At 34.7% G+C, this 25,937-nt stretch overlaps 1 protein-coding gene across 1 annotated transcript in view; it reads left to right on the top strand.

Moving 5' to 3' along the window:
• Window positions 1–25,937, top strand: part of LOC127986265 (potassium/sodium hyperpolarization-activated cyclic nucleotide-gated channel 1-like) — a 108,778-nt gene that overhangs the window by 65,347 nt on the left and 17,494 nt on the right. Inside the window, exons 4-6 of the mRNA XM_052588534.1 lie at window positions 7,789–8,007; window positions 22,407–22,553; window positions 25,518–25,758. Of these exons, the coding sequence (XP_052444494.1) occupies window positions 7,789–8,007; window positions 22,407–22,553; window positions 25,518–25,758 (607 nt within the window). The remainder of the gene's footprint in view (window positions 1–7,788; window positions 8,008–22,406; window positions 22,554–25,517; window positions 25,759–25,937) is intronic.

The following is a 25,937-nucleotide window of genomic DNA, read 5'->3' on the forward strand; positions in this document are numbered from 1 at the left end:
CACACTGGATTTATATTAAAATGAGATTTTACCAGCAAAAATTCACAAAATAATGATAAATGTGGTCACGCTTTAAGAGAGTCATTTGATTTGGTCATAAATGAATGGTTTTGTCATCTGATAGAATCTGTTAAGTAAATGATTCAGTGAATCACTCACTGAAAGGCAATCATTAGTTTTGGTTGTGAATGAATTAGTGTTTTTGAATGAATAAGTTTGAGTAACTGAATTCAATGAATCACTCATTAAGGCAGTCCCTTGTGTTGGTCATGAATTAATCAGTGTATTGAATGAATCAGTTCTGCAAATGATTCAGTGATTACCTAAAAAAAAAAAAAAAAAAGAAAAAAGTCAGTTACTGATATAACAAAGTGACACGGAGAACGATTCAGTGAAAATAGCATTGTCCAAACATTCGTTGCCTGGTTCATTCCCTCATAAAATAATTTATGCACACTAGCTCATACTTTTTGTCTTTTTCTTCGGTTTTCAAATGTTTTTCCATACCAACAAAATGCTGCAATGTCCTGATTTATCTTGGAGCCTATGGAGACAATAAATGGGGAAAATGTTACTGGTATAAAGACTTATGAATAGATTCACAAAAACATACAAATTCACAATGAAATATGAGTGCACATTTTTCTATTCTGTTCCATATGCACAAGCACACAAAAAGAAACCCATCTGACCCCTCTGACGAGAGCAAAAGCCTATAATATGTATTAATTCCAGTAATATCATGCAGCCCACAACTTCCTTAAGTCCTCTTATCTCCTGCATATGGCTCTTGATCTTCTGTAATACTGAATTAAGAAGAACATCTTTACCATACTCTCTAAATGACCCCTGTTTTCTGGAAAAGCTTTGAAACTTGTGGCTAGTGAAAAGAGATAAAACGGAAAGAAGCAGAGATATGGATGTGTGTGGCCTTTATGTTAGTGTGTGTGTGTTAGGAAAAAACTGTACCCCATTTGAATTTGTATTGCATAGTAGCTCATCAGAGGAGAAAAGCCCAGTAGAACAAAGGTGATTTCCAGCTTATTTATAATAAGAAGCACTACTACCTGACTCATTATCTTCCTGCTTAAACTTCTCACCCACAATGCATGGCATAATGTACACTATAAGCTCCTGTTGGTATCCTCCCATATTCTCAGTCATGTTTTTGTCCTAAATGCATATAAATGGCCCATGTCTAGAGTAGTGGTACTTTTTTTCTGCAGGTGGGCTTGGGAGGGGGGCGCTGTTTTTCACTTGCATTTTATTATTGATTAGTGAAGTGACATTCAGCCAAGTATGTTGACCCATACTCAGAATTTGTGCTCTGCATTTAACCCATCCGAAATGCACACACACAGAGCAGTGAACACACACACACACACTGTGAACACACACCCGGAGCAGTGGGCAGCCATTTATGCTGCGGCGCCCGGGGAGCAGTTGGGGGTTCGATGCCTTGCTCAAGGGCACCTAAGTCGTGGTATTGAAGGTGGAGAGAGAACTGTACATGCACTCACCCCACCCACAATTCCATCCGGCCCGAGACTAGAACTCACAACCCTTCGATTGGGAGTCCAACCCTCTAACCATTAGGCCACGACTTCCCGACAAATTATGGTAAATATTACAGCAAAGCTTTGTTTTAATAGTACACTAATTACTATTTTTACAGTGCATACTGGGCACAGTATGTCAGCGTTATTTTTGCATGATTGAGGTACTGTTATAATTTTAATAATATTTTCAATCCTTTTAGTAGTTTAATTTTGTTACGTTAATATTATTTCAGTTTCCGTTTTTTTGTTATTTAACAACATTGAGTAAATTAAAATGTTGCCTTTCACTTTATTCAAAATAAAGATTTCTTCATAGTTTTTAGTAGATAATGGCAATTTTGCATTATCGAATCTTGTAAAGCTACAACTACAACTGGTAAAATACCGTACAATACAGAAATATCAGCCATTGTTTACCATTTTGACTCATTATTTGATTGGACTGCTGAGAGGTTTTTACGCAAACCAGGAAATACAAAAAAGACCAGCTTTTATTTCAGGTATAACATACTACTGTCAATCATTTATCAATGCATACTACTTTGTTTCACATACTACTTAAATAACAGGCTGGTAAAAACTAAGAGGCTGTAATCAGTATATACTGCACAGTATTTCCATTATGAGCAAAAGACTGCATTTATAAAGGCAATTATAAAGAGACGATCATAACGAGGAGTCATTTTCTGAGAGATTATGAGAGTAGATAATGCAAAAAAACAAATTAGGAGGAGTAAGAAATCATTAATTCTCTCAGGTTTATGAAAAGTATATAGTCCTAAACAAATGGGAAAACGTACAGTAGTTTTGTATTTTTGTCATATACTCAAGGAACCAGAATATGCATGGCCAGATGTTTGGAAATCTTAATCATGATGTTTAAACCCTTTTTAAGAGTTTAGCAACTCCCTGACTCATGGTGCGTTCAAGTCCTCCAGGGAAGTTCGTACGCAAGAGATGGGAAGTCGTGCTTATGACGGCATGTGCGTTCAAGTCACTTTAGTCGGAGCAAGATGGCGGGGTAATTTCTCTTAATTAATTACACAAAAATACAGCGATGTTCTTAAACTCTTGTTATAGAAAATGAAGAACAAAGAAATGTGCATTAGGTATACTTTGTTTTTCAATTGTTTTAAATTAATTTATGAAGTCACTGCCAACTTTATTGTTACAAGTTGCATTGTTATATTATAATACCATCATATTATGCATCGTCGATTAACTTACTGCACTGTAAATAGAAAAGCCTGACAATATCACAGCCAAATACCTTTAAGTATTGTGTATTCCAGCATGTTAATCATTGACACGCCCCCAACTCGTACAGATCGGGGCTTAAAGAAAATCCCAAGCTCCCCACTGGTATTTACGATATTGTGGTGGCGTTCATGTACATTCAACTCATAAATGCGATCTATACGAGATGACTTGAACGCACCATTAGATAACGGAAACATGATTTGATTTATTAAAAATTATTTTAAATTGATTTACGTTAAGTTCTATCAATAGTATCTTTGTCAGTTACCACAGAAAACTGTTTTGTCAACCAGCAAAAAAAATGCTTTGACCAAAATTTACAAAATTTCAAACAGCATACCTGGTTATGATTTACAGGTTTGTGTTTTGAAATTGTGTAAATTGTGAAATTGTGATACTAGTCAAAACGTTTCTGTGGTTATCGACCACCTCAGATAATGTTGAAAAAGCTTAAACTGTGTGTAACGGGCATTGGTCCTTTTGATTTCCTTCAGTTTTGCTTTGCCTCCTGAGATTCTGCCGAATCAATAGCTCACAGTTTTATTTAATAAAGTCTCCTTGTTATAGTAATTAATTACCAGATGTAAGGGATAAAACAGGGATCTTTTTGGGAGCCAGTAAAAGATTGCTTTTAATTCTCAAGAGGCCTGTTGAGACGTTTGCTTGGCCTTTTGTTTTATCTCACTTGTCACTTTAGATAGCTCAGCTGACATCCATCTGGAGAATTACATTTGGGAGAGAAGAGGAAAGGTGAAGGAAGAAGAAAAACAGATTGGTTAAAAAAGGTAGAAGGAGATAGAGGGAGAAACCAGATACCAGAAGATAAAAAAGGGCAAGAGCGTACTGCTTGCTCGGATGCAAATGTCTCTTCAGGTGGAGGTGGTTTATTCGAGCTCCTGATTACCCTTTCCTGACACACTGGGGCTGGTAACGTAGCGTGTGATTAGCTGGAATGGTGGAATTGGATTGAATTTCAATTACTGCATGTCTGGTCACTTCTGACTCGAGAGAGTCACACCAGGGTGAGGAAAGCGGCCACACGTTCACAGTTACTCGAGGGTTACGGCTCTGATACACTGGAGACAGAACTTCACAGGTTTGCGACGTCATTTTGATTTTCATTGTTGTACAGGTGAAAGAAGTTTCCACACAACGAATAGCACAAATTTGTGAAAGGAAAAGTGTATGTGTCAACAGTGCTGGAGCAACTAGCTAAACATAACAGAACCATTAGCTTAGCTATTACTAGGCTAACTATATTACTTTGAAATAATTTGATATCCCTTAATAATAACTTAACCATGGGAAAATCATGATAACACACTGCCTCTCATGCCTTATTTATTTATTGTTCTGAGTGCCCCCTTAATATTATATAGCTAATAAAGCTAATGCAGTTAGCTACTTTATGTCAGTAAATTGCTATAAGCTAAACTATGAGTTACTAATATATAGACTGTTGCCAACAACTTTAAATTCTGAAATAATTTGAACATTGTGTACTGTATATGTACAAAGCCATGTGCATGTTTACAAGTTTTAGCGATTTATGTTGGATTACTTGCTCGTGGATATCTAAGGCTATTATACGGATTAGTTGAGCTTTACAGTATGACTCAAGCAATACATAGGCACACGTAAACACCTGGTGTGTAGTTGCTTTTGTATACCGTCTCTTTCTACGATGTTCTACGTGGTGCTGTCTGGGTATGACACATACTGTAACATAACACAGATTATCAGCCAATCAACACATTTCCCAAGTGGGCTCTTCTAATCATCTGCAGACCACTTAAGGACCCACAGCTATCAAATACGCTGGTATGAAGTGTTAGTTAAAACAGTGTCTGAGTGCAGAGGATGAGAGATTGTAGGTGTTTCTGGAGCGAGTCTGACTGGGACGGATCCCTTCTCTTGACATCTGGTCATCAGAAACTACAGAAGAAGATCCTTTGGGTTTTACACACATAAACGCACATTTACAAACCAGATTCTTTTCTGGAAAGGTTTAATAATTTTAATATTTGCAGTTGACACTAAGCATGACATGCTATTTACATAAAACGGGTAATTTTACACAATGAATAGCTAAAACAAACTTTCCAGCTTGTAAACACCTGATTTGACTTGCAATTTGTTTTTCCCTGGTGGACAACCAAACAGGTGAAAATCTCACATAGACTCAAAACCTGAGCCATATCTAAGGACCGGATCAGAATAAAACTTGGTTTTGACTTAAGATAATAAGAACCCAACCAGAAAACCTTATCAACACCTTACCACTCATAACACTTTAGAAACCACATTGCAACACCCATGCAATTATGCACCCAAAACACCCTAGCAATCCATCAGAACACCCTAGCAACCTCATAACAGCACCCTAAAAGTTCTACCCAGAACAACCTACCAACAACATGGGAACACCATAGCAATGCTGTGGCAACCACCCAATCAGTGACCTAGCAACGGCCTTACAACCACTCAGAACACAATAGCAACCCCATTGCAACACTGTAAAAATGCCACCCACTCAGAACTATGGTTGCAAAGTTGCAGAAAATATATGGTAAAATTCAGAAAAAAATTTCTTCATTTGTTCTTTTTTTTTTTTTTGACAAATTTGCAATGTTTCTGGAAATTAACTGGTAATTTTCTGCCCCTTTGCAACCCCTAGTTTCTTGAGCAGTTCTGTAGCTACCACCCAGAAACCTATATCAATCACTTAGCAACACTCAAGCAACCACTCAGAACACCGTAGAAATTATGTAGCAACCATCCAGAAAACCAATCACCCTGCAAGGCCCTAGCAATGCCCTAGCTACCACTCAGAACACCTAAATAACATCATAGCACAACACAAAATATGTTAACAAAATACTCGCCCTGGCAACCACTGACATTTATTTTTCCAGCAAACATAGAATGATGTGCAATGACAGCATAATTCTTGATGTCATTTCAGCATTGATTGCTATAGGGAATATCTAATATGATGCACTTTTGCAATCATGCAATCAGCATAGAGATTAGATTTGGCAGTAATAGGTGACTCAGTATTGCAGTTAATACAATCATAGAGAAAGAAAGCGAGCACATCAGGAGCACTTCCCTGAAGTTATTCTGACAGGCGCACCAACTCAACTAGCGTGTGTGATACTAGCGTCCCGGCTAGCGTTTAATAGCCCTGTGGGTTGGCAGGCAGCGCTACGCAGGTTTAAGAACGGCTTCAACGAGCATTTGTCAGCTTCCTCAGCACTTTTTCCTCTTCAAAATGAGCAGGAAGAGATTCAAACAGTCAGCAATTCCATTCCAGACTCCATCCATGAACATGAACACTGTCACATCCTCACATCCCTCCAGCAAGCTTCACATAAACACGAGGAGCTGAGGACATCGGAAGTCATATGGGTCTTGTTTTAGTCCGTGTTCTCAGTTAACTAATGTCTGTGAGTAATGCTGACATTGAGGAGTGATAGAGCAAACTCAAAATAGCTTCTGGGTATAAAATAAGTCAGAGAAGAAAATTCATCTGATTTTACAAGCAAATGAAATGAGAAATAGCTTATTTTTATAAAAAAAAAAAGGAAAACATATTAAACCACATTCTATTTCAAGTCTTAAAAGATAGTGCTTTCAACAGAGAAATAACTAATCCTATTTTTCTAAATAACTAAAACTATTTTTTATTATACCATTATTTGGATATAATATAATATAATATAATATAATATAATATAATATAATATAATATAATATAATATAATATAATATAATATAATATAATATAATATAATATAATATAATATAATATAAAATATAAAATAAAAATAAAAAAGCCTGCAAATAACAGTATCAACAAAAACTGCTGGGAAAATTTCAGCCTTGTTTTCATGAGCTGATGTATTGATTGTGAGTAGGGTCAGACACGCTGCAGTACATCTGCAGTACAGTTTGTCTCTTTCTATTCGCACAGTTCTCCATTAAAATCAGCTGCGCTAATAGCCTGTGAGAGGACTGAAAGTGTCCTTCCTCTTCTTTTCTCGTTCAGCATGAGGGATCCACAGAGCCGTACATCAACTGAAGGCAGCTAATGGAAGTAATCCAAGTTGATTAGCAGACACCAAAGCCATCACTTCTTTTAGCACCCTACTGCAAATGACACAGAGACTAAAAAGATGGTGTAGAGATGGAGTATTTGCTCAAAGAAACAAAAAAAAAGGTGAAAAAATAATTTATATATATTTATATAATAAAAAAAAATCTTCAAAAAAGTAAAAAAAAAATTATATAGATATATATATATTTACTGTTACTATTAATATATTTTTTCCAACACAAATACAACAAACCCATTTAGAAATCATCAACATATATATATATATAAATATAAATGAATAAATATTAGAAAAAGAGAGATAGAGAGAGATAAATTACAAAATCATAATACAATTAACAATACATAAAACTATATACATTTCTAAAAAAAAAAAAAAATATATATATATATATATATATATATATATATATATATATATATATATATATATATATATATATATATATATATATATATATATAATATTGGTTGTTTGTTGTTTAGTTGTAAGGCAAAATAGTGATACAAATAACTTTAACCAGGTAAAAGTTCACTGGACAAAGAAAAGAAAAGAAAAGACGGTTGGATTACAAAAAAAATAGAGAAAAGGAAATACAATAGAAATAAAGGAGGAAATACAGAGAAGAAGGAATACAGACAATAGAACACAGAGAATACAGGGAAGAAGCATGGAGAGAGATAGTTTGCCATGCATGAAGGTCAAGTTGGCAGGACGCTGTATGCAGACTCACTGATACACTGAATATTTTGCCTGCAAGCGTACATGTTAAATTCACTCCACCTGCTTTTCTATTGCTGACTCTTTCTTTCTGTGTCATCTTCTCATCTCTGTCTCTATTGCTCTCTTAGAACGACTCCTGGGGAAAGCAGTACTCTTACGCCCTATTTAAGGCCATGAGTCACATGTTGTGCATCGGGTATGGAGCCAGAGCGCCCGTCAGCATGTCGGACCTTTGGATCACCATGCTAAGCATGATTGTGGGCGCCACCTGTTACGCCATGTTCGTGGGTCACGCCACAGCCCTCATCCAGTCTCTGGACTCATCTCGACGACAGTACCAGGAGAAGGTAAGCGCAGCCTCATTGGTTTCATTCACCTGGCTGCTTTGTTTGCAGGTATTCACAGGTTATTTTGATATTTACACCACCATGCCTTCGCTGGACGTGCATGTGATGGTACTATATCTCAACAGCGTAGTAATCTGTGTGTCATCATCATGTATCACATTATAAGCTCATTGCTCATCAATCATTCAAGAATGACATCAATATTGATCTCACGTCAAAGAAGCTCTACCTCTGTTACATGGGTCTCATGCTTCAGACAACATGTACAGGTTTATCTACATCTACGGGGCTAAAGTTATTGGATATGTTTCGATGAGCGGTTTGACCAAAATGAGCTATTTACCGGTAGTATGATTGCAACAAACAGAAATTAATAACTGATATAACAATAATCGAAAATGATATTTTCACAATTATTTTATTGATAATTATATATAATATTTCATCTGTAAGTTGCTTTGGATAAAAGCGTCTGCTAAATGAATAAATGTAAATGTAAATGTAAATGATAATTATTAATAGGCATCCATATTTTTTGAATAAACAAGAATATGACTTACTATTAATATTAAATTGTCGTTGTTATAACAATAGTAATAACAATAATAATATGAATAATATGAATAAAGCGATATTAAATAGTATTAATTAGTTATTTTATTTTTTTTAGAACTGGGGGAATTGTTGTTGTAACAACAACAACAACAACAACAATAACAATAATAATAATAATAATAATATAATTGTTAAATGTTAATTTGTAATTCACAGTCTTTGTTACTATTATTGTTATTATTATTATTATTATTATTATTATTATTATTATTATTATTATTATTATTATTATTATTATTATTAAGATCTAGGGATAAATAATAATGATAACAATAATAATAATAGTAGTAACCAAGAATATGAATGACTTATTAACATTAGATTCATGTTGTTTTAATTGTGTTACTAAATAATAATAAATTATTTAATAATAAATGTAAGCATTATTTTTACTATAACATCTTTATTATTATTATTATTATCATTTTTAATCAAGTCTAGATTTTAAAGTCTAGCATAAGTTCAATAGTAAACAAACTTCACATTTGTAGTTTCTCCCACACATTCTGCTCTGTATTTTCTCACATTGTATTGTCACTCACACTTGTAAACAACATATACCTGTAGCAATAGCAGCAGAGAGACATCTAACATCTCACCTGCACAGGTTTCTGAACCAGTGCTGTCTCTGCTTGACACATTCCTGCAGTTCTCTGACCTCAGTTGTGTAGTTCATTACTAAGCTCAATTGAGGATTTTGATACTTAAGTCATCAACTCAGAGATGCCACTGTGTATCGATTTCACTTCCTCTAAACAGCATGCCACTTCCTTCCTGAGAAACCATGAGAGGACGGATTGGTCTTGTCTTTGAGGGCTTGTTGTACTGTTAGTGGATCATTATATCCCTGTGCTTTCGAAGAGGATTTATTCCAAGTGAACGACAGAAAGTCTCTCTCCGGGCCAAAGCATGCATAAGGGGAGCCAGAGCTGCTTTGTCCCATTAGAGAGGGGGGGTTTATCTCATGTGGCCTTCGGTTGGGTGGCAAACCTGACCTCAGTGAGCTGGGTTAACGTCACAACACACACACAACGTCATGTCAACATGAGCCATCAGGATCTCCATTTAATGCTATTACAGTGGATAAGTGGAAAGACACGATTGAAACAGAGAGAATGGGATTGTGCTCCAGGGAGCTGGCACAGACTCAATGAAAAAGAAAACATACACAACACTGTCAGAAAAAGATTGTACCTTTTAGTAAGCTTATCACGGGGCAGTATCCTCAAAAATATATAATATATATGAAATATTTGCACCATGTCTACTATGAATCTGTACATTTTAAAAGGTACTGACACAGTTAAAATATTTAAAAGTGCTTTTTTTCTGATTGTGTACCACCAGTAAAAGGTTTGAATACACACCATATATCACAAATGGTGAACAAGATGTTCAATAGAGAGAAAATTTAGATTTTTCTTAGGTTTCTCAGATGTTCCTTTAGAAAAAGAGCCCACTTCTAAATGTGTAAAAGATAGCTTAAGGCTGAGGTTTCTAAGCAATCAAAATATACACAATTTTCATTAAATTCTTCAAGGACCAAGATTTGAGCTACCTATACTATCCACATACAAATTGTTCAAAAGTTTGGGTCATTTTTAAAATTAAATTAAATTAAATTAAATTGAGATGCGTTATGTTATTTAATTATAAAAGTATAAAAAATATACATTTCAATTACATGCTAAAATATGAACACCTCCAATAATAAGAAATGTTTTTAGAAGCAAATCAGCATATTAGAATTATTTTCGAAGGATCATGTGACACTGAAGACTGGAGTAATGATGCTGAAAATTTAGCATTACCTCACAGAATTAAATTACATTAAAAAATATTTTTTGATATAAAACAGTTATTTCAACTTGTAATAATATTTCACAATATTTCTGAGTTTACTGTATTTCACTGTACTGTATTCACTAAATAAATGAAGCCTTGGTAAGAGACTTTCAAACACATTAGAAATACCCCAAATATTTGGTATTGTGGCTTTCAAATTTTAACTCTAACTGTATATCAAATAATTTCTCTTTTGTTTCAGTTTCAATTTCTCCTATGACCGGAGACAAAGCTTAAATGAAACACTGACAACTGACAGTTCTGAAACAGTTATGAGCAACCCCGGTGCAAAATTTGTTTTACATACAATTGCTATTTTTTTGACAAAATCAATTTAATGCATACGCATAAACTTAGGAATTCCAAAATATATATGTATATAAATAAATAGAGTTTGGATTTCTTTATCAAGTGCACTATAAGCTGCCTTTAGAAATAAAATATTTGATAAACAACCAATTAAATGTCAGCATCCTCTAAATTTATTGTAGTAGCATATACAGTACACATTCCGAAATATGATCCAAAAATTATCCAGAGATATTTTCAGTGTAGCTCACGTGTGATGCTGTTACAGGGTTTTAAGATACCATCTAGGAGTTTACTTGCATTCATAAAGTTGCATTTTCTCATTACAGCCAGCCCTTACATCTTCTTGATTGGCAAACCCATTTAGCTGAAACCCTTTAGCAGAACAAAGTGTGAGATTTCCAAACTAATGAGATTCCTTGACTCTGGATAACAGGGTGCTGCACACATCCATGGCTCATGCGTACCATCAATTTCCCTGTCATGGCCGCCGTGCACAGGCTTATCTGAGTTGCGCACGTAGCCGGTGTCACCTTCATCGTGACAATGACACAGCGGTCTGAAACAGACAGAGGGCTTTGGTGAATTTACATCTCTCCGCCTGTCCCAGCATGGACTCTTATCTCCAATTTAAATATGATTTTTTGACCTTGCGGTGGCCGTGTAGCGTTCGACACAAACGAGACACACGTTCCTCTTCCATTTAGGATCGCAATGCCACCGCTGTGGTTTCATCCTGCCATAATGCCAATTAAAATCTGGCTCCATTGCAAATGGATATTAGATACGGCTCCCCTGCCCAGAGATCTGCAAATGGCATTCATATTGAACGGGCCTTTCAGTGGTCACTATATATAAACAGCGGAGGTCAAATGACAAAGCCAATGTCACTGGCCCACACTGCCAAAGAAGAACAGCATCGCTGAATGCCAGCATGCAGTATGTCTTATTTGGATACTGGTGTGCTGATGTCCCAACCAGGCTGCTTAATAGCTTAACTAGCCTTTTATAGAGCAAGCTATTTAACAGCTAAAGCTCTGCATGGTAATTAAAGCACTACAGGTAAAATATCAAAAAAATCTCAAAGTCTTAGATTTATTAATAAAAAATAGTATTAATAATAAATGTTGTTGATGATGATATTATTATTAAAATACAGAAAATACAATATTATATTGAACTACAATGTTATTATATATATATATATATATATATATATATATATATATATATATATATATATATATAACAGTTCTAATAATAATTGATTACAATTTAAATTATAATGTATTACTAATACTTATTATTGTTATTTCTATTATTATTATTATTAATGTATTTGTTGCCTAATAATATTAATATTAATTACCGTAATAATATTAAATTATAAATTATAATAACCTAACATAATATTGTAACTTTATAAAAGTTTAACTCTGTATGGGAGATTGTAATTTTGATAATAATAATAATAATAATAATAATAATAATAATATTTTTTATTATTATTAAAATACATTGTTATCATGTTACAAAATTATTAATAAATGCATTAATAGAAATGATAATTGCCATATTTTTATAATAATAATTACTGTACCATATTAAATAAATTGAGAAATTAGAAAACAGCAACAATATAAATTTTGTTAATCGTAGTAGTAATAATAATAATAAATATAGCTGCAAGCAGCAATTACGGGGCCAAGCACTCCACCGACAAATTGAGGAGGTAAGCTTGGCATGGAGCATCACACCAAATGCAACAATGAGCAATTACAGCAATTTTAGGATGATTGTAATCAAAATGGCGAAAAAAAATGATAAATACAACCTCTCGTAGCATGATTTATTGGTTTATCAAGTGTGGCCAAGAGGTGGCGCTGTTATCAAATTGCTATGGTGTGTTCTGTGTGAGTGACACTGACACACACTAAGTTTGGTGTCAATATGCCAAAGCATTGCAGAGCTACAGCTACAAGTGCCATTTTAGCATCATGCCTCAAATTTGTTGCGGTAGTATGCGAAAATGGATTTGTCTATCAACACAAAATCCATAACATTTTGTCAGCACAGTCTCTAGAATATCTCACTCGATTTTGGTGAAAATCGGACCAATGATTGATCAGGAAGTATGGCTAATTTTGGCATAATTGGTATCAATGTTCTCGGCATGACCCAAAGAATATAGGGAAACAATTTACATTTCAATAGTCTAATATATTGAAAAGTTATTAGCATTTTTTAAATATTTCATTATAACTCTTGACCACAAGGTGGCGCTGCCACCAAACTTTTTTGAGTACCTTCAGGCCATGGGGCCGAATATTTTTGTAATTATTTTCATAGCGATATGATAATGCGTTCAAAAAATGCAGCATTTTAAAACATAATTCAAAATGGCCGACGCCTAAAATGGCTGACACGGGAAATCTGGATCCCGTTTTGACTCAACATGACTCACTGAATCTAAAGAAAGTTGTGTGATTTTTGGCCAAACCATTCAGAAGTTATAAGCAAAAATATGCATTTTTTATATCTCCTGACCACTAGGTGGCGCTGCGTCGAAACACTGCAGGTAGTCTCAGGTCATGGTTATTATAACACACCAAGTTTGGTCTCAATATGCCTCACCGTTGCCGAAATATAACCTCACATGCACTTTTGCGTCTTTTTGTCAAATTTGTTCACAAATTTGTGGACGGATCAATTTGAATTCAATAAATTTTTGCTAGCTTTGTCTGAAGATGATCTGAGCCAATTTTCATGAAAATCGGACTAACCGTAAATCGTCTTGGATGAGTTTGAATAAAAAGTAGGTTTTCCGAAAAATTGAAAATGGCGAAAAAACTAAACCTTAAATTTTGGGGTTAATTCGACTTGGCATGAGCCAAGGATTCAGAGGAAAAAATAATTGTCATTTTCTGGCTTAGAGTTCAAAAGTTATTAGCATAAAAATATTGAAATTTTGGCGTTAGAGACTTTAAATTTGCTATAGTTAATGTTGGGACTGTCCTCTATCAGTGTGCCAAATTATGCAACTTTTCCGCAAATGGCTGTCATAGACTTGCAGCTGAAGAAAAAAATTACGCTAATGGATACAATAGGTGCTTGGCCCCTAATAATACTAATAATAGTAGTAGTAACTGCTGTAATCACTGGTTTTATGAGAGATCTTAAATATTTATTTTCTGAATCTCTCTTGCACTGTCTGACTCATCGCCGATCCTATCTGCTGTTCCCTTTGCAAAGACAAGCAAAAAGAAAGCCAACTAATGGAAGATAACCATGCACCAGCGTCCTCATCTCTCATCAGTCCGCTCATCTGTGGCTTTGCAATATCAGATCTCTTATGATCAGCAGATCAAACCGGCAAAGGGATGAGATCAGACCCAGAGAGCATCCACGGCATGTGCTTGTGTGCTGAGCAGAGAGTTCCTTCAAAGTGCAAGATCAAAGAAGATCGGCAGGAGAGCGCTTCAAGGAGAAGTTTCTCTGATGTGAGGTCAACATTCACCTTATTCACCTGATGTCACTTCTGATAGCAGTTTAGGTATAAACACAGCCATTTTTCCTGGCATTTACAGAGCATTCCACAGCAGGAGAATGAAGTGAGGATCATCTTCAAAACGGCATAAACAGCTAGAATCCCTGGTCATATCAGCAGTCCTGTTTTGTAATGCTTTACGAATACATGTTGTTGTGTGATTGATTGCAGAGGTTAAACAAGTGGATTGTTTGTAGGATGCTACAAGACATCTAAAGCCAGGTGCACACCTGTTTTTCTGTCCTTCCTTATGATTGCCGCTTGTCAGATTCTTCAGTGCCCCCGAGCTTGAAACTCAAAGCAGACTGCCACATCAACAGCCTTTTATATGTCAGTTTGTGTGAGATATATCTTGTGACTTTGGTCATGACTGACAGTGTTGACGTAGGTGATAATTCACGGCATTGATGTTGTCAGTGTTTTCCTTGAAAAAATAGAAAAGCGTCTGAAATTTGTTGTTGCTGTGCAAAAAAGGAAAGGTTGTTTTAATTGTATGATCATGACGTGAGGAGAATGCTAAATAGGGACATTTATATTGCACATTATATTAAATAAATAACTCATAACATGGATTTTTATGCAAAATAAATATTTTATTATTGCTAAATACATTATATATATACATTATATATATATATATATATATATATATATATACATTATATATATATATATATATATATATATATATATATATATATATATATATATATATATATATATATATATATATATATATATATACAAAAAACATTGTGACCTCAAATCATCTTGCCTATTCTAATCTTCCCTTGTGGCAAAATTGGGAGATCTGTATTATCATGCGCCGCGCATGAGCACCAAAGTCTATCCTCCCCAACCAGGTGACTTTGCAATTTGGTGGAACAAAGCACTTTTTGGGTAGTTGTGTTATCGCTTCACTTTGAGGGGCAGCCACAAGCAGCTGAGACGCAGGAGAGATGCAGACAGGCTGGGCGGATTGTTTCTGACATCTAATATAACCCTGCCAGAGCCCAGCACAACTTTAATGTGATGACCGCTTCTGCGAGAAGAAATGGAAAAAAGAGAGAGTGGTGATAAACAAACCTAATCTTGCCAAAGCATTTCTGTTCCCACGCTGATAATAAACCTGAACATGGATTAGCTTTCTGTGTTTTCGCACAAGACGTAGTGGAGAGGAAAAATCTGAACAAGCCTAGTATTAACACAAAGAAAAGAAACCAGCAGATAGTGAAAGGTAATAATAGGAAGGAAAGAAGAGGAAAGTAAATGGAAAATAAAAGGCAGTGAAAAGGAGAGGAAAACCTTAGGAAAAGATATAGAACAGAACAGGAAAGGTAAAATAAAGGAAGGAAGACAGGAAGAAAGAAAGAAAGAAAGAAAGAAAGAAAGAAAGAAAGAAAGAAAGAAAGAAAGAAAGAAAGAAAGAAAGAAAGAAAGAAAGAAAGAAAGAAAGAAGATGAAGGGAACTGGAATGAAAGGGACAGGAAAAAAGAAAACTGGACAGTAAATGGAAAGAATCTAAATGCAAGGAAAAGGAAAAGCACAACAGGAAGGGGAAATGGAATGAAGGAAGGAAGACTGAAAGATGAAAGTGATGGAAATGTGAAACTGAAAGATCACAGTTTGAAAATGAACAAATGAATGTGACAAGAAAAAGAATAAGGTGGCAGGAGAGGAGAGGAGAGGAAGAGGGAATGAAAAGGAAGGAAGGAAGGAATATGAAAATAAATGGGAAAAAACACAAAAGGAGAAAGAAGGGACAGGAAAAATGGGCAGGAAAATAAATAAGGGGGGTGGGGCCAGGGAAGGAAAGAAGGACGGAAAGCAAAAAGAAAGAAAAGGATTATGCAAAAAATGTCAAATTCAGGAACACTGGCACGTGCAGGAATAGGCTGGTAAATCATGTGTCAATGGCCTTTTTGAAGTGGAGATATAAACATGCTGCTGACACTAAAAGGACGCCAGCTGTCATTCACACAGACGGCTGAAACATTTCAGCATTACCTCAGTGGGAATCATGAAGTCCATGTAAGCAAGCTTTATGAAATCCCTTCAGGATGAAGTGAGTTTATCTGCTCTGGCAGTACCAATGATGTTTGTGCTTTAAGCCACATGCCTAAAACAGCTTGACTTCTCTGTGGCATCTCACCACCTCAGGACTGCTCCTTTAAAAGCCTCTGCACCTCCCACCAACTAAAAATTATTACTTTGTGAGTTCAGCGCAAATCAACACACTGCAAACACAGTCTTGAAAACAGGCCTTATCATCCTCTGACAGACACACTACATTTGTAATCAATGTAGAACAAGAAGTGACATCGTTTTTTGTTTTCACCCTCATTTTCGTTGCTACCCGCCGTTTTACCGCGGCTTCACTGGCCTGCAGTGGGTAAGATGATGTTTATTCACAGGTGCTGTCGTCACCAGGCTGTGAAAATCCGTTAAACCAAACAGGCTGATCCCCTGATTCCACTTCCTGAATATGTGTGTGTGTGTGTGTCTATGTAAGCAGACTCTGATTAAAATGGATGAGATTCTGGAGTTTTGGCCTCCAGCTCGTGTTTTTCCAAAGTTTCAATATGTGTTTGTGTAAGTGTAGGGTGGCCATCTGTCCAGTTTTAGGCTTTTTTTATATGCTATGTCCAACTACCTGCACAGCCTACAAATTTTTCCTCCTATTAAAATCATAACTATTTTATACTTTATCCAATGGTATATAATTACTAAATAAATAGATTTAAACTATGGGCTCAGATTTAACTAATATTAAGTGGTATTTTTTAAATATATATATAAAAAAATGTTGCCAAATGACAGCATTTCCATTAACTGATGTTATGTGACTAAAATGTAATTTTTCCTTTCATGGTAAGTCATGACGACCGATGTTGGTAGGTTTACGTATATTGCAGCCACCACACTAGGCTTGAAAGGATACGTAGGCAGGTATCTTTTGTGAAGCAGCACGGAGAGCCATTTCTGAAATGGGCCATGGTGCGGCTTTTGCAATATTTTATGAAAATGTTGGTTTAAAAAAAACGATTGCAAAATTACACAGTTTCCATTAACCAAGGTTGTTGATGAAACAGAATTGATTCCTTTCGCGATAAGACATGGCAATTGATGTTGGTAGGTTTACGTATATTTTTGCAAAAACTCCCATATGTCTAAAAAAAAAAAACACTTTTATGCTCGCATGAGGTGTTTTTTCAGGCAATTCGAAAAATATATTATTTTGGGCTATATCATACGCCATATTTACACGACACACGTCTGCGGCAGATTACGACTCTGACTCAGCAACTCAGCACCCAGAACCGATTGCAGCCACTTTAGTCACTGCTGGTTTAGTCACCAGCACGTTTTAGAAGCGTCCCAGAAGCAACTCTCCGTGGTCCTTCACTAAAGATACATACATATCTTACATACATACATCTCTTTCGAATAAAAAAATGATGACTAGTGCTGTGGCTGCAACAAACATAGACCTACCAATATCTGTCGCCATGACTTATCACGATAGTCACATATATACCATTTTTTTTATTGATATTTATAAAATAATCCAACATTTTTATGCAAATCTCTAATGGAAACCCAGCTAGTGACTTGTTGCCACCTACTGGCAGTTTCATTTCATATTCAAAATATTTTGCATTTGTTTTTATGCATAACATTAATATTATAACATTATTTATCTAGGTGCCCTGCAATAGTCCCATCTTTCTACTGTAATTGCATTTATTGAATAATTAAAAAAAAAATTAAGGGGACATAAACATTTAAAAGGGTTAGTAGAGTTGCCTTTATAGAAAGGTTAAAATGCCACAAGAAACTGATTTTAATATGAGCCCCATAATGGAGTAATTTTGGAAACATTTCTGTCACTGCTCATACAGGTTTGAGATTATTTAAGTTTGTATCCCGTCTTCACTGTATCCTACAAAGTGTCCTCCTTTTTAGAAATGTAAGAGTCTTCTTCCTGGTAAGCTGCTGCCCAAGCGTCTCAACTAGTTTTGAAAATGTACACTATGGAGGAAAGTATATGTGTGTGAAAATAAACACAGTCACAGTATCTCAGAAAGGAAGCCCATATCAGAGCATTCGCCCTGATGCCCAGTGACTCACTGTATCTCTACAAGAAGTTGATAGCACTAGCAACGCCACCGACTGACTGACCACAGGTCACTCTTACTCATATTATGAATATTCAGCACTCTCTCTGACTCGTCCAGATTAGAAACATAATGTGGGGGATTCACTAGGAATAAATTGTGTGCAAATTTATTTGCATTGTTTTAGCATTAAATTCCATTGCCTGAATTATGCAAATTATGGCACAACATTAACTAGTCCAGCCAACTAGCATGGCCCTCATTTATCAACAGTTCATGCACACAGTTGTTGAACTGAGCTGCACCAACACTGAACTGACTGGAGCTCAATAATGGATGGATTTGAATTTTAACATTGTGAAGCTCCTTTATATGGAAGCATATGTGTAGCAATATTCAATTTGGAATGTAAAATGCAAAATGACAATGCAATATGTAAAATGGCAATGCATTTCTGTATTTACATTTACATTTTCCAATACCTTTAATACAAGCTCTATTGTCCAAAGCATTATTCAATTAAATGTGACTTCACTATTTAAAGACTTACACTTCAAAACTATTTTAGCACATGGTAAAAATGGATTACAAGTGTCTGGTAAGGATCGTAAGGAAATTAATGTTTTGGCACTGAAAATACCACTGTTAGTGATTCCACCCCGTTGTGTTCTAGCACTCCAGTCTTCATATATGAGACACAACGTCTCCTCAGGGACGTATTCTAAAATCAGCATGGTCAAGCTTAAGCAGTCTGTACCATCTTAGTGTCCCACGGCCTGAAGACATCAGCTCTTAAATTCTCAAGGCTTCTTTCTAAGAGACAATGATAAAGACTTCCTGTCGGGACTGTAAGTAGCCGTGGGTCTAGCCATCTCCCCGCCGCAGATGCACCAGAGTGAGACGGGGAGGTTTTGGAACATTAGTCTAATTGCTTGGTGCTTGAATTGTCCTTCCAAGCAGTTTCACCCACACCGATGAAGGATCACACGGTCGTCTGTTCTGTCCTGTTTCTATTCTGTTTCTGTGCTTCTGCATTTCCCACTCACTGCCATCACATAACTGTTTTCCATGTAAAACAATCTGATTATGGAAATAAACATTAAAAGTGCTGTATCCTACATGTTTACAGTACTTACGGGCACCAACTTACACCAACTTTTTGCAACGGTGCTGCTCAGATTTCTAAGAAAATAAATTGTTAGCATTGGCTAAAATGAAAAACACTGCTTTTCTTACATTTTCCATCTGTGAAAGATGGTACATTTGTCAGATCATGCACTGTTAATCTGTCCTGCATTGCAATCCATTCAATCTTACCTTCCATATCAAATGTGATTAATGAACTGAAATAAATGATTTCTGATCATGGAGATGTTTTTACCCAAATTGAGATAATATTATTATTATTTTTTTTTTTTGGTTCATGTTATTGAGAAAATATACTACTGTCAAAAGTTGTAAGATTTATGTATTTATTTTTATTTATTTATTTTCAAAGAATTTTACACTTTTATTCAGCATAACATTTATAAAAAATATTGAAGACATTGTTAATACTGTAAAAATTAACAGTAGATGTAAATTAATAGTAAAAATTATTTTTTGAGATTTTACAGAATAATTATATTTCAAATGCTGTTCTTTTAAACTTTCTAGTCATCAAGTAATAGTAATAATAAAAATACTACTACTAATACTACTAATAATACAATTTTAGTTATATTAATATTCATTACATTTTTATATTTTCTTATGAATAATTATTCATTTTATTTATATATTAATATTAAATAAAATATAGATTTTTTTATTTAATATTATATTAGGTGAAAGATACATCATCATCAGTGATGTACAGTATTTGTTTTCACGTTTCACAAAAATATTAGGCAGGACAACTGTCTCCAACATTAATAAAAAATGCTACTTGAGCAGCAAATCAGCATATTAGGATGATTTCTGAAGGAGCATGTGACACCGAAGACTGGCGGAATTCGTTCTGCATTTTATAATAAATAAAAATAGTAAACAGTTTTTTTATTATTGAAATAATATTTCAAAATGTTAGTTTTACTATAATTTTATAAAACCTCAACATGCTTCTTTTTACAAACCTAGTCTGGCATGAACAGCTCGAATAGTTCCTATATCAAGTAAAGGCCCGCCTTCTGAAATACAAAATGTGCTGTGATTGGTTAGCTGGGCCATTGTGTGTTGTAATTAGCTCCACTCTGCGCCTGATTGGGAAATGTCACAGCCCTTACCATAGCCGCCTGCTTCCAGTTTCAGTGTAAATATTGCATCAAAATCAAATAAATTTGAGCATGTTTAAACTTGATGATGATTGTAACTACTCTAAGCTTGTCTGCCTTGGGAAACTAGCATGTCTCCGACACAGTGATAACACTCGTTGCCCTCTCTGGTGCAGCTTAACCAGGTCTCCTCCAATTTGTCAGTATTTGTGATATCACAAATCCCGGAAGATATGCGCCGTAGTCCTAATAAAGAGTCGTTCGTTGTAGTTTTTGAAAAGATCTTTTTAATGCTCAAACAGCAACATTACAGACTAACTAAAGTTGAAAAAGTGAAAAAGCATAATAGGACACCTTTAATCAATCTTAAAAGTACACGTATAGAGATTAGATAAAACAACTCGTACAGACATGGAGTTCATATATCTAACAGCATTCATTGATTAATCATGAACAAGAGAGCTGATATAGATATGTAAGTCAATCAATAAATAAGTTTAAAAATAGATTGCTCTGGGACAGATATAGACTGTCTTGGGATAATTTCCTGTGACGGTATGGAGCGGGCAGTCTGTGTAGCTACAGAAAGCAAACGTAATTGAGTTTATGTGTAACCAGAGATAGGTAACAGGGAGCAGGTGCTGGATTAGACATTCCTGCTCTGACGTCATCCGCTGAGTTGGCAGACAGGAAGTGTTCATCCGCACGCACCACCTGCCCACAGACAATGACCCAGCACCATTCCCTGTGTGCGTGTGGATGTGTTTACACAGGGTTCATCTGGAAGACTCATCACCAAATCATGCATGAATTAAAAAGATCATTTCATCAAACGCCTACACAGAGGGGCATTGCATTGCTCAAGGTTGCTCTTTCATAGCTCAGGTAAAAGTTCTGAGTTGTGTTTCATTTAAGGAGCAATTCCTTGGGGGACGTAAAAATAGAAACAGATGAAACAATAATAGCAAAACAACTCTGTCTTGGATGGAAGACTTGCATTTAGTCATTTAGCACACTTGCACTACCCTTCAAATGTAAAAAGGCTGCACTTAGTTGATCAAACAGCATGAAAATACTAATATTAAATAGTAAATATTATTACTATTTAAAATAACTTTCTATTTGAATATATTTTAAAATGTTATTTTATTCCTGTGATGCAAAGCTGACCCCCCCCCCCCCCGCATCATTACCACAGTTGATCCTTCAGATCAACAACAGCATTTTATTTAAAATAGAAATATTTAGCATGAATATATTTCATTATTATATTCTCATCGCTGTTATTTTTGATTAATGTCCTTGTTGAATAATTCAAAATTATGATCAAAATAATTAACAATAATAATAAAAATAATATTTTCAGCAAATAATTTGTAAAGAAAATGTGTTTGCATTTATTGGTAAAAATAAATAACTGTGTTTGTTTGTTTGTTTGTTTTTTAAGAAGCAGGAGACTAACTCCCGTGGTGTGCAATGTTGTGTCACTGAGGTCAAAACACCCAGTCCTGTCAAATGTAACCAGTGAAATATGTTGCATATTCTGCTCAAAATTGCACCAGGCTCATCATAATGTACAATCTGACAAGAAACAGTCTCCATTTGCCCTCCATTTAATTAAATTGCAATCTAGGAGAACCAACTGTGATGTAATTTCCTAAGATTCTTTCTTGCTTGCATCAGTTCCAGCTTCTTTTTTTCTTTCTCTTACAGTACAAGCAAGTGGAGCAGTACATGTCCTTCCACAAGCTGCCGGCTGACATGCGGCAGAAAATCCACGATTACTATGAACATCGCTACCAGGGGAAGATCTTTGATGAGGACAGCATCCTTAACGAGCTCAACGACCCGCTCAAAGAGGTGAGACACAACTACCTCATACTAGTGCTGACCCAGCCACGGGTACATTTCAACCTAAGCATCTCAGAAAAGAAGTGCTGATCCAGGATAATCTCCCTGTCTGGACACATAATCGCTTTCATTTGGATATGAAAGGAAACATCTTATCTTAGATCTTCACTACTTTGTTATTATTTCAATGCCACGTACAGTTCTTTAAGCCCTAGTAACCGCTTATGGCAGATTTACTCATCTGCATCAGTAACGCTGTGTTGGGTTATTGGTAGGTTATATTAGACTGAGTTATAAAAATCTGATATCGGCCCCCCCAACATCCACAGCTGACAGCTGTCATAACACAGATGTTCTTATAGAAAAATTAAGTATTTTATGTTTTTATGATGCCGTAATGAAGATTAACATCTACTGTACATCTGATTGAAGTAATGAATTCCATACCAACATTAAATTATATAAGTCTAAGAATTATATCCCATGAATACAACACAAAACACCCAGCGTGGTGAATTGAATATATGAAAATAAGCCATTAAAATTAAATCAGTATGACACGAAAGCAATGCTCAATGCTGTGAAAAAAAGTCAAAAATTCATATATACATAATTAGATACATATTAAATACTGTTAATAAATAATATATAAATAAATTCTAGTTTGTTTTGCATAATGTTACAGATGTGTTTTCCAGAATGCTTTGTATAATATTAAGCATAAATATGAATTATACCTTTCTTGTGTTGCATAACATTAAAACATATTGTCGAAAATACATTACCTTTTACGTATTACTGTTCAATTGTCAATTGTGCTTTCTTTCTGTTTTGCCCAACAGAAAATTATGAATATAATATTAATAAATGTTTCAATAAATAAGTACTGGGATATATATTCAAAAAAAAACAATGCACAGTTCTAGGTTGTTTTGCACAATAATAAAAAATATTGTCTTAAATGCCTTAATTGTCTTATAAATTGTTATAAAAATGGCCACTTTTAAAATAAATATTGAGATACGTCTTCAGTATTGTCAGAAGGCACCATAATATAACATAAAGGCACCGTAAATAAATATATATATATATATATATATATATATATATATATATATATATATATATATATATATATATATATATATATATATAAATTTAAAAAAGTAAAAAAATAAAATAAAATAAATGCTGCATAGTTGAAATTCACTATACAATAAAAATGAAAAGGTCAAGCACATTGCATTGTGGGATACAATACCCAACATAATGTGCTCTATTGTACAGTATACATCACATTTTGGTAAATATTAAAGGTCATCTAGATATTCTGCAAGTACAAATTATCATGCACTAGACATATATATATATGCATTGGAAGTGTATCAAGACAAGCAAGAATGCAGCACTCGTGTCATCGTGAATGAGCAGACAGCGTGAGTGTCTATTATGACACAGCAAAAATCAGAGATAACATTGACAGCTGGCTTCATCCCCAAAACACCTTTAACTCCCGGCAGCATCATCTCTCCCTCCTCCATCAGTCTCTCTCTTTCCCTCGGTTGGTCAGGGCTGCTATTTTTACATGCACCGCCTTGTGACAAACCAGCTTTAAATAGATAAAGTCTCCAGCTTGTCTCCCTAGTGGAGGTAAAGGTTTGGACGTGGCCATCAAACTCATTATTCCTCCTGTGTGATTGCAGTCTGAACCTTCCTGGAGCTTTTCTGACTATGCCATGATTTAAAGCTCAGTGCAAATGTATTCTTCACACCCAAGCCACACCAAACAAACACAACCTTCACCCCAGGAGCATGGAGACAAGAAAGACTGAAGATTGTGTGCATCAGGCTTTCAGTTAATGGCTGAAGTGAGCTTGACACTGACTGTATGTGCACCATAAAATAAGCTCACTGCAATGCAGTGGAAGACTATAGAGGCTGGTGATTGTCGCAGAGGAGAGCTAAGCACAAAGTAAAAAAAAAAAAAACTTTTACATCTGTAGTTTAGAAAGACATTTTAACATCGCCCAGCCCTACTAAAAATATATATATATATATATATATATATATATATTAAACATTCACATTAAACATATTTGTTTTTGCTGAGAGTTAAAAATGAAGCAACATTGTGATTATATATAATTTAAGACATGCGTAAATACTGAGATGCATATCAAATGTTGTCAGAAAAAACATTAAGACACTTTTTAATTATTTGTTTATATGATACCTTTCTTAGCTGTTTTAAAAATAAATAAATAAATACATACATATTTAACATTTTCTCTTTCTCTTGTTCCATAGAAAATTGTGGATATGAAATTAACCCTCAGTGTGATAAAAAAGAAAAGAAAACACCCTTCATATAATTTCAGATATAAATATTGAGATTCATATAAAATATTATCAGAAAGCAAAAACCATTAAAATACATATATTGAATGAATACAAAAATAAATACATGTTTTATTTATATTACACCTTTTTTGATTGTTACAGTATATATATTCATTTTAAATATATAAAATGTTTCACATTTGTACATTTATATTTATGTTATTATTATATTATATTAATGTTTTGTTTTTGTTAATATTGCATCTTTATATTAATACAAAAAAATAAAAATGCTATCTTAAATGTGATTTATTTATTTCCTATTCTATGTGTATAGAGAATGTTATGTATTCTTTCCGTTTTTGTCTGTGAAGGCAAAATTAAGCGACAAATTCTTTGTTATAAAAAAACTTAAAATCAATTAAAATCAATAATAAAAATTACACAATTTCAATTATAGATAATACATGCATAGCAAATATTTTAAAATAATAAATAAATAAATAAATAAAATGTTTATATTACACATTTTAGATTGTTCTACAAAAACGCGAAACATCACAAACATAAATGCATTTCTCTTTCTTTACTGTTTGATGTTTGTTGATCGTTTTTCCTTGTTTTGTCCCACAGGAAATTGTGAACTTTAACTGTCGTAAGCTGGTGGCCACCATGCCACTGTTTGCAAACGCAGACCCTAACTTTGTGACGGGAATGCTGAGTAAGCTAAAGTTCGAAGTCTTCCAGCCTAACGATTACATCATTCGCGAGGGGACCGTGGGTAAAAAGATGTACTTCATTCAGCATGGAGTGGCCAGCGTCATTACCAAGTTCAGCAAAGAGCTGAAACTCACCGACGGATCCTACTTTGGAGGTCAGTTCAAAACTCAGATCGTTTCCTCTGTTTCTGTCAGATTCATTCATGGTTTAAAGCACAATTACAACACAATCAAATAAAAAATACAAACATTAACCCTAACCAGAGCGATGCAATTCCTGCAAGTGCATCATTTCGTACTGATGGACCAAAATCAAACTGACGTGAACAGTACA

The sequence above is a fragment of the Carassius gibelio genome, chromosome B21 (genome assembly GCF_023724105.1).
Source record: "Carassius gibelio isolate Cgi1373 ecotype wild population from Czech Republic chromosome B21, carGib1.2-hapl.c, whole genome shotgun sequence".
NCBI lineage: Eukaryota > Metazoa > Chordata > Actinopteri > Cypriniformes > Cyprinidae > Carassius > Carassius gibelio.